The 18,851-nt window shown below is 49.1% G+C and overlaps 1 protein-coding gene across 1 annotated transcript in view; it reads right to left on the bottom strand.

Moving 5' to 3' along the window:
• The window catches only part of LOC112106020 (probable E3 ubiquitin-protein ligase MID2), a 412,491-nt gene that overhangs the window by 22,879 nt on the left and 370,761 nt on the right, over positions 1-18,851 (bottom strand). Inside the window, exon 11 of the mRNA XM_029912053.1 lies at positions 2,791-2,998. Coding sequence (XP_029767913.1) covers positions 2,791-2,998 — 208 coding nt within the window. The remainder of the gene's footprint in view (positions 1-2,790; positions 2,999-18,851) is intronic.

Below are 18,851 nucleotides of genomic sequence, written 5' to 3'. Positions count from 1 at the left end.
ATGATTTAGAAAAGCTGGAAGAGCACAAGTCCATGGGGCCGGATGCACTGCATCCGAAGATGCTAAAGGAGTTGGCGGATGTGATTGCAGAGTCATTGGCCATTATCTTTGAAAACTCATGGCAATCGTGAGAGGTCCCAGATGACTGGAAAAAGGCTAATGTAGTGTCCATCTTTAAAAAAGGCAAGGAGGAGGATCCGGGGAACTACAGGCCAGTCAGCCTCACCTCAGTCCCTGGAAAAATCATGGAGCAGGTCCTTCAAGGAATCAATTCTGAAGCACTTTGAGGAGAGGAAAGTGATCAGGAACAGTCAGCATGGATTCACCAAGGGCAAGTCATGCCTGACTAACGTAATTGCCTTCTATGATGAGATAACTGACTCTGTGGATGAGGGGAAGGCAGTGGACGTGTTATTCCTTGACCTTAGCAAAACTTTTGATACGGTCTCCGACAGTATTCTTGCCAGCAAGTTAAAGAAGTATGGGCTGGATGAATAGACTAAGGTGGATAGAAAGCTGGCTAGATCATCGGGCTCAACGGGTAGTGATCAATGGCTCCATGTCTAGTTAGCATCCAGCATCAAGCAGAGTGCTCCAAGGGTCGGTCCTGGGGCTGGTTTTGTTCAATATCTTCATTAATGATCTGGAGGATGGCATGGATTGCACCCTCAGCAAGTTTGCAGATGACACTAAACTGGGAGGAGTGGTAGATACAGGATACAGCGGGACCTAGACAAATTAGAGGATTGGGCCAAAAGAAATCTGATGAGGTGCAACGTCCTGCACTTAGGACGGAAGAATCCCATGCATTGCTACAGACTAGGGACCGAGTGGCTAGGCAGCAGTTCTGCAGAAAAGGACCTAGTGGTTACAGTGGATGAGAAGCTGGATATGAGTCGACAGTGTGCCCTTGTTGCCAAGAAGGCTAACGGCATTTTGGGCTGTATAAGTAGGAGCATTGCCAGCAGATCGAGGGACGTGATCATTCCCCTCTATTCGACATTGGTGAGGCCTCATCTGGAGTACTGTGTCCAGTTTTGGGCCCCACACTACAAGAAGGATGTGGAAAAATTGGAAAGAGTCCAGCGGAGGGCAACAAAAATGATTAGGGGGCTGGAGCACATGACTTATGAGGAGAGGCTGAGGGAACTGGGATTATTTAGTCTGCAGAAGAGAAGACTGAGGGGGGATTTGATAGCTGCTTTTGACTACCTGAAAGGGGGTTCCAAAGAGGATGGATCTAGACTGTTCTCAGTGGTAGCAGATGACAGAACAAGCAGTAATGGTCTGAAGTTGCAGTGGAGGAGCTTTAGGTTGGATATTAGGAAAAACTTTTTCACTAGGAGGGTGGTGAAGCACTGGAATGGGTTACCTAGGGAGGTGGTGAAATCTCCTTCCTTAGAGGTTTTTAAGGTCAGGCTTGACAAAGCCCGGGCTGGGATGATTTAGTTAGGGGTTGGTCCTGCTTTGAGCAGGAAGTTGAACTAGATGACCTCCTGAGGTCCCTTCCAACCCTGATATTCTATGATTCTATGATCTCTGGTCTTGTGGGCTCGACACGTTCATTTTTTCCCCTCCATCCCCCGCTGACCTTCCAGATTCTAACTTTGTAACGGTGTCCGTTTCATTTCTGTAAGGCCCCAGAGGAGACCGCGGGGATGGAGAAAGCCTGTGGAATAGGCAAACCAACCCCTGCTGTCCAGGCTGCTGCTGCCCAGGGTAGGCACTCCAGTCTACATTATTTTAACGTCCCCAATGATGCTATTACCCTGAATTTCACCAGCGCTGCCGCCTAGGAATGATGCTCTTCTCTCCTGGCCTGAAATTCCCAGTGTTGCATTGTCTGTTACACGCAGCACCTGTGACACCACATGTGTTAAGCCGTGGCACTCCTGAGCCTTGTTCAGAAGGAGAGGCTGGGGCACTAGACATGGGGAACGTGATCTATTGCTGCGGAGTGTCCCGAGGTCCCTTGAACAGCAGAATGTTTCCATGATGGAGTGCCAGGGAGGGCCCAGGCTGGGGTACAAATCTGTGAATTTACACAGCATGCGAAGAAATGTCACACATGCCGGAGCCAGCAAAACTTTCTGAGGGCCCCTTGAGACAGAGACAACCTCTACAGATGGCAGGGCTGGGCCTGCCATTACACGGGACTGTCAAGATGAGGAGGAATGAGACATTAATCCTCCAGGGGCCACACTAAGGAAAACGCAGGTCCTGTTACGGAACCCGTGAAAGGGGAACCCGCCAGCAATGCAAGCAGCAGCAGGTCCCTGTCACCCTGATTAAACACTCTGTCCTCAGGTAACACTCCTGCTGTGGCCGCGTGTCTAGGGCTGGCCCAGCAGCAACTTCTTACCCCTCAGAGCTGAGGCAGAGCCACAGACTTCATTAAGACACATGAGCCTTAGCCCATGAGCCCTGAGGAGCCTGATGTCAGGCAGAACACACCGAGCTGGGGTTCACGTCCTGGCGGGAGTTCGCAGCACCAGCTGTTTCTACACTGCACCATGGAACCTGAGCGGATTTGACCCGAGAGCCTGTGGGAGGGGCTGTGACCTATCACCTGTACAGGGTTACTGCAGAGTCTCACTTCGCTGTTGGCATTAGTCTGCAGTTACAGCTCCCTGAGCAGTGAGAAAGCAGGTAGGGAAAGCACCAGACACCCCTCTGTCTGTGACACGGCCCTATAAAGGGACTGTCCTTTCATTACACTGTCTCACAGTCAGTTTCAGGGCAGGGACCAAGGGGGAAGAGAATGGAGCATTTCCTGGCAGATCTGCTTACCAGGTTGAAGATCCCACCATCACTTCCCAGTAATGGCACCCACTGTCGATGAATATGTTGCCTGCTGCTCCGTAGCACCCAGTGCCGCTGAACCTCTCAGGCGTGTGGCTCTTTTTCAAGGAGCTCTCATCTTTTTCCATCTGCAGCCCATCATTGGAGAGCTTCAGCTTCTTGTGGGCCATCTTGGGATCCAACTTAAAGGGCTGACCTGAAAGGAGACAGAAATACCGATGGTTAGTGTGTCTCCTTCCCTGTCACGCAGGCTGAACCCTGAATTGCCTCTCTTCTGCCTGTTACACCAAGCCATGGGATGTGAGACAGGGCATCAGCCAGGGTACCTGGTCCTTCCAACCACATACCAGAGCATTCATAAAAAGTACCATGTATTCTTGGCACCCTCCAGGCTGCCCCCCGCTGGCAGGACAAGGCTCAACCACATGCCTCACTAATCTACGGTCAAAAGTTGATTCCAGAGCAAAAGGTCCCTCTAATACTAACACGGCCCATGCATCACTTGAGTCCCATGTAAGTCATCACAACAGGACACAGTCAGGAGCTAGGTGGTGTGCTGGCCTCGTGAATTTATTTCATCTTCATCGACCTAATGCAGAGAAGGGAGGAATAGCTCGGAGGTGAAATCAGAAGAGGTTTATGAAGTTGCGCTAGAGAGAAAGAAGTCTAATTATAGTTGGAACAAAAGCAATAATTAAAAAGAGAGCGAAAGCTTGGCCACTTAAGAATGGAGTCAAGCATTGCTCCAAACTGCTGGTCTATAGCATGGGGGCCATTTTTACATTTTCTTTGAAGTCTGTAAATGACTTCTCATTAGTGTGGACAGGGCACAGGACTGGGACTGAAGAGAGCTAGGTCACAGCTCTGCTACAGACTCGCTGTGTGACCTTGGGAAGTCACTTAACCGCCCCATGCCTCAGTTTCCCCATCTGTAAAAGGCAGATAAGGAGGCTGCCCCTCCTATGTAAGTGCTTTGAGATATATCCATGAAGGGTTCTGGGTAGCTGATGAGTGCTATGGTATTGTATAATCATCCCAGCTGGGATGTTTGGGCGGGAAACTCTCAGTCCTGGGCTACCCCCCACCCTCTAATTGTGTTACATTGTTCAGACTTACCGCAGTAAACACACTCTCTTTAACAGAAATGGGGAGCTGGTTGCAGATAATGGAAGTGGAGCCTAGGATGCTGTAAAGCAGTGGAAACCAAATCCAAGCATGGTAAGCGGTTTGAATTCGTTAAAGGGTTTTCAACCTTTTTTCATTTGCGAAACCCAATTTTTTTTCGAATGGAGGTGTGGGCCTCTTTTGAAATCTTAGATATAGTCTGCGGACCCCTAGGGTCTATTAGCTCTATTAGCATTAATGAAAGTTATACAAACATACTGAAAGGTGAATAGACCCTTGAGTACTGGTACAAATAATGTCACTAGCCAATGTATCTAGCCAATCGCCACACACCCACCTCCAGCCAATACTGTTTACTCCCCGCAGTATACCCTGTTTCCCCGAAAATAAGACAGTGTCTTATATTAATTTTTGCTCCCAAAGATGCGCTAGGTCTTATTTTCAGGGGAGGTCTTATTTTTCCTGGAGCTTCGGGGCCTTATATTCCGGGGTGGCCTTATTATCGGGGAGGTCTTATTTTTGGGGGGATGCCTTATATTACAGCGAGAGGCAAAACTGGAAGTAGGTCTTATTTTTGGGGGATGTCTTACTTTCGGGGAAACAGGGTATTACACATTGCAGGAAACATGCCCTTAGTTTCTCAGTACTTTTTCTATTGCCAGCTCAAAGTCTCAGCTCAGTGTCTTCTGCTCGCAGGCTGTGCCTTACACACCACTCTAGTTACAGAAACAAACCAAAGGCATACAATGAAATCTGGGTTTGCACAGGCTGTGCTCATAAGCTTGATACTTCCCCAATCCGGTGGCATCAAAGAGCAGGCGCTGTGGCACATGCACTGACAGAGAGAGTACTTCATTCTCAATCAACGGAACAGATTTTGAGGGGTTCTCTGCAGGTCTTTTAATGCTGTCTTGAAACACGACTGAAATTCCTTTGTCATGTTACCAGCCATCAGAACGCCAAACTATTTCCTAATTGACACGCACTCACTCTCCCGTTCGCTTTGATAAAACCCTTCTAAAGATTCATTACAGCCAAGGAACATTTGGCCTTGCTCATGCTGATAAACATGGAGCAATCCACACTTGTCTTTTCTGGGAACCAGCACAAAAATAAGTGCTAAGGATTTTCTGAAAGCCTCTGTTCTTTGCTATGCTGGGAAAGGTACGGTGCCCTGGCTATAAATGAACGGGATCAGATTCTGAACCGGGGAAAAAAGGAATGACTCATCTGACTCTGCACAGCCTCATGGCAGGGCAAACTCACATGCTGACAGCTCCTGAGCCTGGCTTTCATTTGCGCAGGAGACAGGTTTCTTGCAAAGCGAGTGCCCTTGAATCTGGAGGGCTGGGGAATTCTGTGCTATCAACCTACGCAGCAGCATCCTGAGCCACAACAGCTTGCACCAATCACCCAGATTGCACCTCAGAAAAAAACAGCGTGAATTTACTGCCCAGGAAAGCAAGCCCCTAAGAGCATCGCCTTGAGTCAGGTATTGTGTGGGCAGATGCTGCATGTTTCCCCAGTGGGAGGCCAAGCGCAGTGTGCGTAGGCTCTGTGCAGCCAGCTCTGCCAATGCATAGTAAGCTGGACATTCAGCATCCTTTGCTGTTCTAGTCCGGCTCTCAACCTCCAGCGTGCAGGCAGCTCGGCCAAAGAATCCCAGTCCTGACCTGCAGTCCCCCACTTTATTTGAGCCAGTGGGCCTCACAAACACAGCTGGCTGAACTCCTCAGTCCTGACCCGCAGCCGCCCTGCTGTTCCAGCCCAATGGGCGTCACACACGCGGCTCTGTCACAGCGCTCCAACCCCCTGCTACTCCAGTCCTGGATTTACATACAGCATTTCCAGGGCACCTCAGCCCTGCCAGTTAAGTCCTGAGGCACTCCAGAGCAGAGGGCCCCTGGTCCTTACAGAGCTGCAGGAGTCAGAATTAACTGATCAGTGGATCATTAGGCACTTAGATTAAAGGGAAAACGCACAGCAAAAATAGGGCTAGCTGGGGAGAAACATGGGAGGGGGCAGAATGCATCCAGAGATGCATCCTGAGAGCCAAACTGAGATTCTAACAGCTTGGCCCAGCCCCAGGATATTATAGCAATAGCATCTGGACAGTGATTGGCACTAGATAGGGAGTGTGATTACACCATGGGACTGGCATACAGGAGACCTGGACCCTATTCTCAGCTCTACCATGGACGTGTGGAGTGAGCCTGGGTTACTCACTTCCCTCTCTGTGCCTCAGTGTCCCCATCCATAGAACGGATAGTAACACTTGTCTAGCTCACAGGGGCACTGAAAGGGCAAATCCGTTGACTGCAGGGTGCTCAGGTGCTGCCTGGGCGCTGCTTTAAAAATGCCAGGGTTGTTAAAACAAGAGTGGCTTTGGTAGTCATAGAAGGACTGAAATGAGGGACCAATGGGAGGCTGCGCTGCAAGGGAGACTGAAGAGTTTTAGTGATACTCTCTAACGGGCTGAAAGAGGCAGAGGAGCCGGAGACTGAAACACAGGCTCGCTAACAAATCTCTTCACTGTTTAGAAAGCAGGCCATTTTCTTTTGCTTCAAACTTGAGCACAGATGACAAGGAAAGGAAGGATGGCAGCTGGAGATGGGCACTACTGATAGCAGTGGAGGGCTTCAACAGCAGCCAGACAGCAGGAGAGAGATGGTTATTGTGCTCACGATGAACTGTACTGGGAGAAATATGAGCAGCCTATAATGAGCTATCCTTTCCCAGAACGTAACCCAGCGCCATAAGTCTCTGCACAAACAGCAGTGGTGAGGAGGCGCTGCAGCTGGGCTAGCCAATCTGGATTGGCTCATGCAGAAGGCTGGCTGCTTACACCAAAGGGACGGCCTCCCTTTGGATCTCCATTGAGCTGCACCCACCAGGCTGTCTGGGAGAGGCAAGTGGTGTGACCCAGTACAAGCAGAATCTCTAAGGGTATATCTAGACTGCAGTTAGACACCGGGCCAGCTGACTTGGGCTCGCAGGGCTCAAACTAAAGGGTCGTTTCATTGTGGTGTAGATGTTCTGGCTCAGGCTGGAGCCTGGGCTCTAGGACCCTGTGAGGTGGGAGAGTTTCAGAGCTTGGGCTGCAGCAGGATCCTGAACATTTCTACTGCAGTGAAACAGCCCCTTAGCCTGAGCCGTGCGAGCCCAAGTCAGCAGGCACGGGCCAGCCGTAGGTGTCTAACTACAATATAGACATCCCTCAAAGGTGTGTCTACACTGCAGTTGGGTGTGTGCTTCCCAGCATGGGAGACAGATATGCTAGCTCTGCCTGAGCTAGTGCTCTGAAAATAGCAGTGTAGCTGGGGGTAGCAGTGGCCTGGGCAAGGGACTGTATGTATCTAGGGGTCCACGCAGGTTTGTACTCTGATGGCTACCCTGAGCTGCTGCCTGTGCTATCCTCGACTACACTGCTATTTTAGCACGCTTGCTCAAACAGAGCTAGCCCGTGTCTGTCTGCTCGTGCTGGGAACCACACTCCCAGCTGCACTGCAGACACACCCAAAAACTCTCCCCCACATCCCAACCAGGGCCGGCTCTAGGTTTTTTGCTGCCCCAAGCAAAAAAATTTTTGGCTGCCCCCCCACTGCACACTCCTGCCGCCCCAGCCCTGGGTCACTGGTAACTCGCTCCCAGGGCGGGTCATTCAGCAGGAATTTTGGATGTGCACAGAACACAGACAGCGGGGGGGGGGGAAAAGAGAGCCCAGGGCTGGGGGGGCAGGCGGGGCGGGGGGGGGGGGGGGGGCGAGCGGAGGGCTGGGGCGGCAGGGGGTGCAGGGGGAGGCCAGGGCTGGGGTAGCAGGAGATGCGGGTGGGGGGAGAACCCAGGGCTGGGGTAGCAGGGGGGTGCAGGTGGGGGCCAGAGCTGGGGCAGCAGGGGGTGTGGGCAGGAGAGAGTCCAGGGCTGGGGCAACACAGGGGTGCGGGGGGAGCCCAGAGCTGAGGTGGGGGGCGGCAAAAAAACCTAGAGCTCGCTCTGTTCCTACCATTTACAGCAAGCTGCAGCATGAGGTTTCAGTTCTACACTCCTTCCCCCCCTTTCCTGTTAATTGCAGCCGAGGGAATGCTGGGAAATGTAGTTCTTTCCCTGCTCCAGGGCTAGCTCTATAGGCAGGGAGCTAACCAAGGAACTACAGCTCCCAGGGCTCCCTGTTGGTTCTCAGCTCTCATGCTGGATTCTTGCGCCCCTGCAAATTTGCCACCCCAAGCACCTGCTTGCTTTGCTGGTGCCTAGAGCCGGCCCTGATCCCAACTTCTGACAATAGTCAGTTCTAGAGCTGACCGAATGTTCCGTCCAATAGCAACTTCCAATATTTCAGCATGTGTTTGCATCCTGAACGGGGATGAAAGCTGAAATATCGAAACCTCATGTGCAGCACAAAGTTCTGAAAATGTTTGAATCAAATATGTCAAAATGTTTCAGAGGAGATCGACATTAACGTCTCTGTCCACCTGAGCAGCCATGGTGACTGCTGGCAGGTGTAGTTTCACATCCCATGTGCCCCCATTCTCCCCTAAGGGTCATGATCTCTGGCTGAACTACATCTCCAAGGATGCACTGCAGTCATGGGAGTGAACGCTATGGGTGCTGTCGCCAACCCAAAGGGGAAGACTCTGAACTGGAAATATTTTTGGCCCACCATAAACCACAGAAACCTCCTGGGGGAGGGAGGAATGTCTATATGAAAATATGCATCCTTCATGTCAAGAGCTGCAAACCACATCCCCTCTGCTAATATAACCATCCGGAATTCCAATTTTTGAATGAAGATGTTGAGTTGCTGAAGGTCTAGAATGGGTCTCCACTCTCCTCCTTTTTGGCGGACTAGGAAATACGGGGAATAGAACCCTCTCCCTTGATACTGAGATGAGAATGTTGACCCTTGTTGCTGGAGGTCCGCCTCTTGTTGAAGAATCACCTCACGAGAGTGGTTCCTGAAGGGGGACTGGGAAGGGGGCTTGTGAGTGGGGGAGGAAGAGGAACTCCATGGAGTATCCTTGATGGATAATTTCTGAGATCCAATTGTATGTCGTGATCAATTCTCAATTGTGGCGAACTGCATAAGATGGCCCCTGAAAATAATGGGGGAAGAGATGATTGGCATCAGTGGTGCTAGGAGGGTTTTGACTGAGACATCAAAAGTAGCCCTTTGCAGGTGACTGGGCATGGGTAGAGGGCATGGTGACAGAGGGGGCCGAGGCCTCTGAACCCTCTGAGGTCTCCGCAGAGGCTCGGTGGACGCTGGCAGTAGAACGCGTGAGGAAGAGGTGGCCTTGGTTTACAGGTTTGTTTCTGGTGTTTCCTCCATGGGGCTGGAATATAGAACCACAGGGAGCGTAAGGTCGATCTCGAGTTCTGTAACAAGTGTAGGGACTCGTCTGTTTTCTTGTTTAAGAGATTTGACTCATCAAGGGAAGGCCCTGAGTGGAGTTCTGGACTTCCCTCGGGAAACCTGCCAATTGTACCTAGAATCCCTCCTCATGAATATGCCAGTGGCCAGCCCTGTGGATGCCATATCTGCTGCCTCTACTGCACTAACTTGCCCTTCTCTATAAAGGACTGGAACTGGGCTATGTCTTCTGTGGGGAGCTTGTCCTTAAAGCCCACCAGCCTGGAATAGTTGTTCATGGTGTATTTTGCTAACAGAGCCTGATAGTTAGCAACAGGAAATTGCAGGCCCACAGAGGAAAAGACTTTCTCTCCAGGAGGTCCAGCCTCTTTGAGCCCTTGTCTGTCAGGGTGGCCTTTTATGGTGTGACCTAGTCCTCTCTGCCTCTAACTCCAGAAAGTTGGGGGTGGGATGGCAGAACAAAAATTCCTTGGGCTTAGGAAATGCAGACTCCACTTCTAAGCACATGCTTGGAGGGGTGCTGCTCAGCAGTTGGAGTTTATATACAGGGGGGTCTCCTTGGCCTAAATCAGTGAGGGGCCTCATAGCCTGCTCCATCAGGTGTTTCCTTAGGCAAAGCTCATGAACCTCATGAGTTCCTATGGAAACAAGCAACACATATTGCACTTCACTGAGATATGCATCTAACCCAAGCAGTAGAAGCTGCATTGGTGGTCATCGCTGACGGAGAAGGAGTGAGAGGGCAAGAGATTCAGTTCTTGAACCCCAGGATTCTGGGCATAGTCCCAGACCTCACTGGGAGGGAGTCCCCAACCGAGGAAAAACAAGATACACTAACTATACGATAAAACTCTAATTATAGTAATAGGCCAAGAAGCGTAACAAACTATTTACAGGTTCTATGAAAAGCTGGAGAAATCTGCAGACACAGGATTCCATGGCAGGCCCTGCAGCGGTGAGAAGGCACTGGAGAGGCATCAGCCCGCACTGCCTCTTATGCCCTCGGTAGGAGCACGAGGAGACCTACCGTGCATGTGAGGGCCAACGGGCGCTGCTTGTTAAAATTTCTGGACTGGGGTGCATGGTGCGCATGTGTACTCCACGTGTGGACTACAGATCAGGATCAGACCTTGAAGAAGAACCCAAAATTATCTTTCACCTAAGAAGACAAAGGCACCAGTACCTTTGGGCCTTTGAGAGACATCCTGACCGAAGGGAGGGTCAGTCACCATCTTGCTGGCAAACTATGGATGAGAAAGGCCATCTTAAACAAAGCCTTGAAACAAAACTTGCTAGATGAAGTTTTAGACTTTAAGATGTGCGTTTTCACTTTTATTAGCTGGTAACCATTTCTAGCTCCTCTGGAAAAGGTTGGACATTCTTCCCCTGACAAAATTTAAGTTTTTTAATTGAAAAGCCAAAGACCAAAAATAGCAATGTAGTGTCTCACTGCTGCCAGAGCCTTTCCCTGCTGCAGGGAATGACTCTGGCTGTGAGGAAAGACTCTGCCAGCTCCCCATTGTTGGAGCCTTCCACTGCAGCAAGGAAAGGCTCCTCAAGCGGAGCCTTTCCCCGCTGCCTCCCGTCTGCCAGAGCCTGTCACTCACCAACAGGTGTAGCTACACATCATAGTGTGGATGCAGCTTGCTTTTCACTGCAGTATATAGCTACACATACCCTACACGCTGCTGCCAGTAGTATGTAGTGTAGACGTAGCCTTAGCTAACTAAATAAAATTACCTTGGTTTTTGGAGTGTTCCTTGTACTAACCATAGGGAAGTTAATAATAATGGTTTAATTCTCAGCATTTTCACTCAGTGCTTCACTTTGCACCACTAGATTTCAAAGCACTTTGCAAAGGCTGCTGTTGCTATCTCCATTTTCAGCTGAGGAAACTGAGGCTCAGGGAGGTGACATAACCTGGCCAATGTCACTCAGCAAGACAGTTGCCGAGCCAGGAATAGGAAACACTGGAGATACTGGGGTAACATCAGCCAGTCTGGAAAGCTGAGTGTGTCCTCTGTAATGTAGGTCATCTGCTATAGCCTGTGAAATTTGGTGCCAGTGAGTGTTTATTTTTCACAGTGTCCAATTTGCAAGATAATTGAAGTGAGAGGCCTGAAAATAAAGCTGCCAGTTGGAAAAGGCCAATCCTCAACCCCCCAGTTATTTTAATATTTCCGTATCTGTCTTTTTCCTGCAATAATGGAAAGAGACAAGCTCTTCGCAAGTTAGAGCTGAAATTCTTCACTCTGTCAGGAAAGAGACAGTCACTTTTCTTGTTGTAAAGATGACCTGATTGGGAGGTGAATACAAACAAATGGTGTCAAACCTTGGCCTCAGATTTATGAGTGTGACTCCTAGCCCATGGGCTCCAAGTACCATCCACAAAACAAGGATTGACTCTGAATATCACAGTTACTGAGTAGAGCAGCTGGTATCGCAACCCCTGCTGTTGGTGCAAGGGCATTTCAAAGCAGGGCCGGCTCCAGGCACCAGGCACCCAAGCTGGTGCTTGGGGCGGCACCTGGAGGGGGGCGGCGCGGCGCAGCGCAGCGCTCCGGCCACCGGGGAGAGCGGGGCCACAGCCGGGCTCGCCGCCCTCCCCCCGGCGCTCTGGTTGCCCTCCCCCCCCCCGTGCCCTCCCCCCGGCCGCCCTGCGCTCTGGCCGCCGGGGGGAGAGCCGAGCCCCCGCCGGGGCTCGCCGCCCTGCCCCCGGCGCTCTGGCCGCCGGGGGGAGAGCCGAGCCCCCGCCGGGGCTCGTCGCCCTCCTCCCAGGGCTCCGGCCGCCCCCCCCCCGGGGCGGCAAAAAAGCCAGAGCCGGCCCTGTTTCAAAGGGATGCTGTCTTGCAGCTTAGCTCCAAAATCTGACCTGCCTTAAAAAAATACTTCCTTGGCGCTAGAAAATTAAACAAATGAACAGGCTCTCAGTCACCTGCCACCTCACATCCACTATCCTGTGACCCCTCCCAGCATGCCGAACTTACAGTGGCATCTGCGGCACATTACAGTCTCCATAAGCAGAGGGACAATGAACAATCGTTAATGACAACCAAGGCTTTGGAGAATTAAAAAGCAAGTGAACATCCAGGGATTTCATCTTGTTTAGGAAAACAAAGGTTCAGCTAATGGAGGTTTGGATAATGGTGTTTGTCTCACACCTCTCCATAGGCTGTTCTCAGATACCACTCATACAAACAAGAAAATAAATACCAAGAGCTATTTGATTCTTACATGTATCTGAAACAGCACTATCCCAATCTCCTAAGGGACACAGAGAAGTCAGCAAAGAAAGAAAAGAGGAGATACAAGTCAATTCAAAGGTGCTGCTACAAAGCAAGAGAATAAAACCTTCAGTGCCAAAGGGCTGCAAAAAAAGGTAATGGGATGAGATTACTGAGAGCTGGAGAGGAACGTTAGGTGCCATCCAGTCACTTGCCCCTAGGGGCACAGGGTAAAACTATTTCCTGCAGTATATTCTAGCATAGCCTTTTCATTCCACAAGGGAGAATGCAGGCAGAGCAGCATCTCTGCTCCCTGCTCACTGCCCCAAAGCCTCCCCCGCTCACCTCTGCTCTCAAGTTAGCAGACACCTCCTCATTCTTGATGACAGTACAGTACAGTGCTGCCTGTCAGGGAGCTAGGAGTTCTGACAGCTTCTGCTGTCATATTTGATTAACATCTATTCCAGTCCTGTCAGTCAGGTAGCTTTGATCTCACAAATTCAGCTTATTGGACTAGTCCCTTTAGTCCTTAAATTCTTCGTTCACATGCTGTGCCTGCGTCACCTATGCAGGAGGCCAACCAACTCCAAGGCCAGACACTACAAGGATACACCCTCTGGGCTGTTTATTATTTGAATTTTACTTTCCTTCCCCGGAGAGTTTCAGGAACTGCAGAAATGTACTGAACTCAGAGGAGGAAATCCTGGCTGGGTTTATGGGTGTGCTGGGTTACAGAGGAAAGAGGGAGTTTGTTTTTTCCTAAAGAGTTGCTGATGCCTGAAGGAAAACTTTGAAAGTTAATTAGGAGGGTCAATGACACAGAAACACTGATGGAAATGGAAGGGCATTTTGGATTCCATGCCAGGGCAGACGCAGGATTCTTGCGCATCACCATGGGTAGCTTCATGACCATTAATAGCAACGGTAGCTATGCAAGCTAAGACAAATATAGGGATAGCAAATTGATTGCCTGCTGGAGTCAAAAACAAGCTGATTGCCTGCTGGGGTCAAGAGGGGATAATTCCTTGTACAACCAACAATATTATATAATTGGTTAAGATGCGGTGGGAGGAAGGATTTCTCCTTCCTCTGAAACTTCAGGTATTGTCATCTGCTAGCACATAGGATAGATGGACCGTTACTTGGGGGGAGACGGGGGAGAAGAAGGAGGAGGGGGAGCAGGAGATAATCAGCTGAACATGAGCTCCAGTGGCTAAAAGAGCTACAGTAAACCTCAGAGTTATGAACACCTCGGGAATGGAGGCTCTTCGCAACTCTTAACAAATCATTATGGTTGTTCTTTCAAAAGTTTACAACTGAACATTGACTTAATACAGCTTTGAAACTTTACTATGCAGAAGAAAAATGCTGCTTTCCCTTTAGTTTTTTAGTACTGTACTGTATTCGCTTTTTTTTTTTGGTCTCTGTTGCTGCCTGATTGCGTACTTCTGGTTCCAAATGAGGGGTGTGGTTAACTGGTTAGTTCGAAACTCTGGTGTTTGTAACTGAGATTCTACTGTACTGCAATCCTGGGATGTATAAACAGAGGTACCTTGAGTATTTGGCACTCGTGCGACTGCTGCTGGAATACTGTGTTCAATTCTGGTGCCCACAATTCAAGAAGGATGTTGATAAATGGGAGAGGGTTCAGAGAAGAGCCACAAGAATGATTAAAAGATTAGAAAACCTGCTTTATAGTGACAGACTCAGAGGTCAATCTATTTTGGTTAACAAAGAGAAGGTTAAGGGGTGACTTGATTTTGTCTATAAGTATCTATGTGGGGAGCGAATAACGGGCTCTACAGTCTAGCAAAGGTCTAACATGATCCAATGGCTGGGAGCTGAAGCTAGACAAATTCTGACTCACAATAAGGCATAAATTTATAACATTGAGAGCAATTAACCATTGGAACAATTCACCAAGGGTTGTGGTGGATTCTCCATCACTGACAATTTTTAAATCAAGATAGGATGTTTTTCTAAAAGCTCTGCTCTAGGAATCATTGTGGGGCAGTTCTCTGGTCTGCATTATACAGGGGGTCAGTCTAGATGATCACAATAGTTCCTTCTGGCCACAGACTCGATGAAGCTAATCCTCTATGGCAAACCTCAGGTTTCTCGTTATGTACGTGGTATGGCTGGGAGCACTGATCCCTGTGAACCTGAGAGACATTTTACAAACATTTCAGCACAAGAGATGGAAAGCCTGTTGAGTTCCTTCTGGGGCTGACCTCTCCCCCATTCTGAGGCTGCACCTCTCTTCCTGAGAACACCAGAGACACTCCCAACTCATCCATGGGGCTCCGAGTCTCAGCTACACCCATCAAAGCAAAAGCATCAACTAAAGCTCTCTCTAGCCACCTAGGCTGTCCCTACAGGATCTCTTGGTCTCTGCCCCTACTTCCCTCAGCCTCAGAGAGCTACTCCAACCCCTCTTATACTTCTAGACTGACGCTGACTAGACACCCCTGACTTAACCTTAGTGTGACATTAGAAATACCCTCTGCATCCCAACACTGAGCTTAAGCACCTGACATCTCAACAGAAGAGCCCTGTGTCCCAATGTGTGGGCCATGAATCTGTCACGCTATTGCCAGGGCACACTTTGTCCACACCTGTAATGCTGCAGAGACGCTGGGTGCAGAAATAGCTGGATGGAAGCCATAGGGCACCGTCTGGGTAAAACCCTCAAGGCAGGATCATTTTAAGGCCTCTCTTTCAGCAACTAAAAGGGTCTTTGTTTCAGCATATGTTGGGCTACTGCAGCCTGCTCTGTCCTTTTCCTGTCTCTCCTTTCACGTGGGCACATGGACATCGCTTGTCAAATTAACTTGGTGTCTTGGAGAGCACAAAGGCTCCTGCTGTGCTGGGATCAGACTCTGGACAGGCACTTCACTGGGTATTGAGCACGGTGCCCTCCTGCTAGCTACACAGAAGAGCTAGAGAAAATTCTCTTCAAATCCCCTGCTCGTTTCCCTTGGGATTGTACTTCAAAAACCAGGCTGGTTTTTCATTTGTTCTCTCAACCACAACTGGAAATATTTCCCTGCTCAGCTTGTCTTCAGCCTGGATGGTTTTTCCTTCTTTTTCGAGTCTTTTTCTAACCTGTCTCTTTCAACGTACATCTCATTTGTAAAGCTTTGGGATTTGTCGCTAATAATTTCCAAGGTAACTGCTCTGAGATGTCCTCTCCTTTTGAAAGCCCAGGATAGTCAGGTGCCTGCCATTTCCACTCACTGGCCCCAACGTGTTCTATGTCTCCACCTAAATCAAAGCTCCTTGAAAATATGACACTTTGAAACTGCTTTTGTCTTTTAAAGAAATATTTCTTTGTCATTCTCTACAGATAATTTCTCACTCTGCTTCACCTCCCTGCAGTTTAATTGCATGTGTTTCAGTTGCATTGTGGTTGGGAATTAATATTTAGACCAGGAGATGTGTTTTTCCATTTACCTAAGCAGTACTTTGTCAGTGAGACAAAGATAGTTAATGGGCCAGTCAGTGTAAGCTGTCCTTTCCTTCTCAACACTCTGGCAGGGGAGTAATTTACAATTATGCTCAGCAGGATCTGCTATCCCACTTGTCATGCCAGCAGAGGTAAGTCCAAATGGTACCCGCCTCCTGGTCTGTACAACCAACACTGGACAATGCCAACATGCCATAGTCACATACTCCTTAGGGCATTGGAGTTCAGATTGCCAGAGATGTCTAGCAAATCCCCCCCATCAATAGGAACTGCATGCTGTCTCTTTACAAGGAACTGAAGCTGAAGAGATATTTATGTTAGAGATGAAGAAGTATCTATTTCTGAAAGCCCATCAAGTAGGAAGGGTTAACAACAGGCTACTGGTTGGCCCAGTTAGGCTGGTGGGCTTGGTAGAAGCTATGGAGATGGACTGGGAGCCCCAGGCAATCTCCCTCTCCTATTTATGCCTCTTCTGTAGATTTTAGGTCTGGGAACCAAACCTGTGGATATGCTGAGCAATTGCCACAGGTCCCAGCTCTACTGGTACATACTAGCCCAGGCTTTTGGAGATGCATGCCAGAGTTCTGCACAATGTGGCCTCATTTGTAAAGCACCTTATTATGCAAACATGCCAAGGCTCTGCATTTTACAAAGCTTTCAGAGTGTATCTTCATTTGGCTCCTTCCGTTCGTCTGCAGAACCAGCACTGAAAGAGCACTTATTCACTCAATTGTTCTAGCCCTATTGATTCCAACAGAGAATGAGTAAACGGCGACTCTCTTCATTAAGCCTCTGCCATTTTGCTGGGAAGAGGCATTGTGTTAGGTTTTATGGCTCTGTCACTCTCCGCCCTAGCTATCAGCATGGAAATGAAGCTTGAATTTCTTTGAAGGCACAGAGAGCCAGACTGAACAGAAAGTGCAGGACTGCATGTGGGCACAGCACCATGGGAGCCTACCTCTCCTTGGGGGGTGCAGCGAATCCTCCCCCACCTTCAGATGGCCCTGCCCTCTACGTCTTGGGGAACAGCAAAGGAGGCAAGACTAAAGCCTCCAGGAGTCTTGGTCCCATGGCACTTCTTCAGGAGAGGAACACAGACCCCCTGGGGTAGTTTGGAATTGGGACAGAAACCCTCCTGAGGTCACCTGGATTTATGTCCTAGAGAGAAGGGACGGTGAGAAACTGAAACCCTGATCTGGGCTTGGCTTTCAATACAACATTGCCCAGGGAGGATCTGGGACTCCTACATCTAGGAAGGACTCAATCTCTGGCGCTGGAGCAGACACCCATTGCGGTCTGCATGGCTGAAGTGCAAACCAAGCAAATAATCCCAGGGTAACATGCCGCAAGCAGCACACACCTGAGACCTTTCTTTGCAGTGCTTTTTCTTGCCTACTTCAGCTGGAGAGCAGAACCAACAATGTTCCAGTCCTAGTCAGTCAGCTAAGAAGTCAACGATTCTGATTATGCAGAAGTAACCAGGATGCAAAGCCTGGCTGATGATGCTAGGGTGACCAAACAGCAAATGTGAAAAATCAGGACAGGGGATAGGGGGTAATAGAAGCCTATATAAGAAAAATCAGGACTATCCCTATAAAATCGGGACATCTGGTCACCCTAGATGATGCCTCTCTCTGTCAATTTACATCCTTATACCTGGCCCAGAGAAAGATGCTAAAATCCCTTAGCATGACACTGAGAAGCCTGAACAGACCAGCATAAGACCAAAATAAATGGCTGCAACACTTGGGTGCACTATGCCTCTGAGGGTGCAGGAGAAAAAAAGCAAGCAAGACCAGACCCCTCAGTATGGTATGCAAGCCCACAACTGTCTGCTATGCAGTCAGAAAACTAACCGGTGAATGAAGGCTGCAAAGCAGAGAACAGGATTGAGAGTGGGCATGAAAACTGGTGATTATCTTCCTCTTCTCTGATACTGTCTTGGAGAAGGGAAAGCAGCTAGATTGCAATGGAGCCGCTGAATAACAGAAACACAATAAAACTATCAAAACATACAAATCTCCAAACAGACTCCCTGTGGATTTTCTTGTTTAGGGATTGCTTGCTACATAACACACATATGTTCTGAGGAGCTGGATGATAACAGAAAGATCTTAGAGAGCTGGTGCTCACCCAGCAGAGCTGCAGAACCCATGGTGAATCAACTCCCCCAAGGATGAGATCAAACTTTCAGATGTTCCCAACTTGAATTTTTCAAACAGGTTTAAAAATTATTGAATAATACATGACAGCAGCCGAATTGCTCTTACAGTAGATGATCAACTGGTTTGCCCAGAGTATAGTAGCTGGAGAAGGATGGTGCTAAAGGTGGTTTATGTCATGTGTAAAAGCAGCAAAGAGTCCCGTGGCATCTTATAGACTAACAGACGTATAGGAGCATGAGCTTTCGTGGGTGAATACCCACTTCTTTGGATGCAGGTAGTGGAAATTTCCAGGGGCAGGTATAAATATGCAAGCAAGAGTGAGTAAGGCTAGAGATAACAAGGTTAGTTCAATCAGGGAGGATGAGGCCCTCTTTTAGCAGTTGAGGTGTGAACATCAAGGGAGGAGAAACTGCTTTTGTAGTTGGCTAGCCATTCACAGTCTTTGTTTAATCCTGAGCTGATGGTGTCAAATTTGCAGATGAACTGAAGCTCAGCAGTTTCTCTTTGAAGTCTGGTCCTGAAGTTTTTTTGCTGCAGGATGTGTCATAACTATAAAGGGAAGGGTAACAGCTTTCTGTGTACAGAGACTGCAAAATCCTTTTACCTGTAAAGGGTTAAGAGGCTCGGGTAACCTGGCTGACACCTGACCCGAAAGACCAATAAGGGGGCAAGATACTTTCAAATCTTGGGGGGGGAAAGGC

The sequence above is a fragment of the Terrapene carolina genome, unplaced genomic scaffold, assembly GCF_002925995.2.
Source record: "Terrapene carolina triunguis isolate 2854851 unplaced genomic scaffold, T_m_triunguis-2.0 Scaffold172, whole genome shotgun sequence".
NCBI classification, from domain to species: Eukaryota; Metazoa; Chordata; order Testudines; family Emydidae; genus Terrapene; species Terrapene triunguis.
This window is presented reverse-complemented; position numbering and strand designations above follow the sequence as displayed.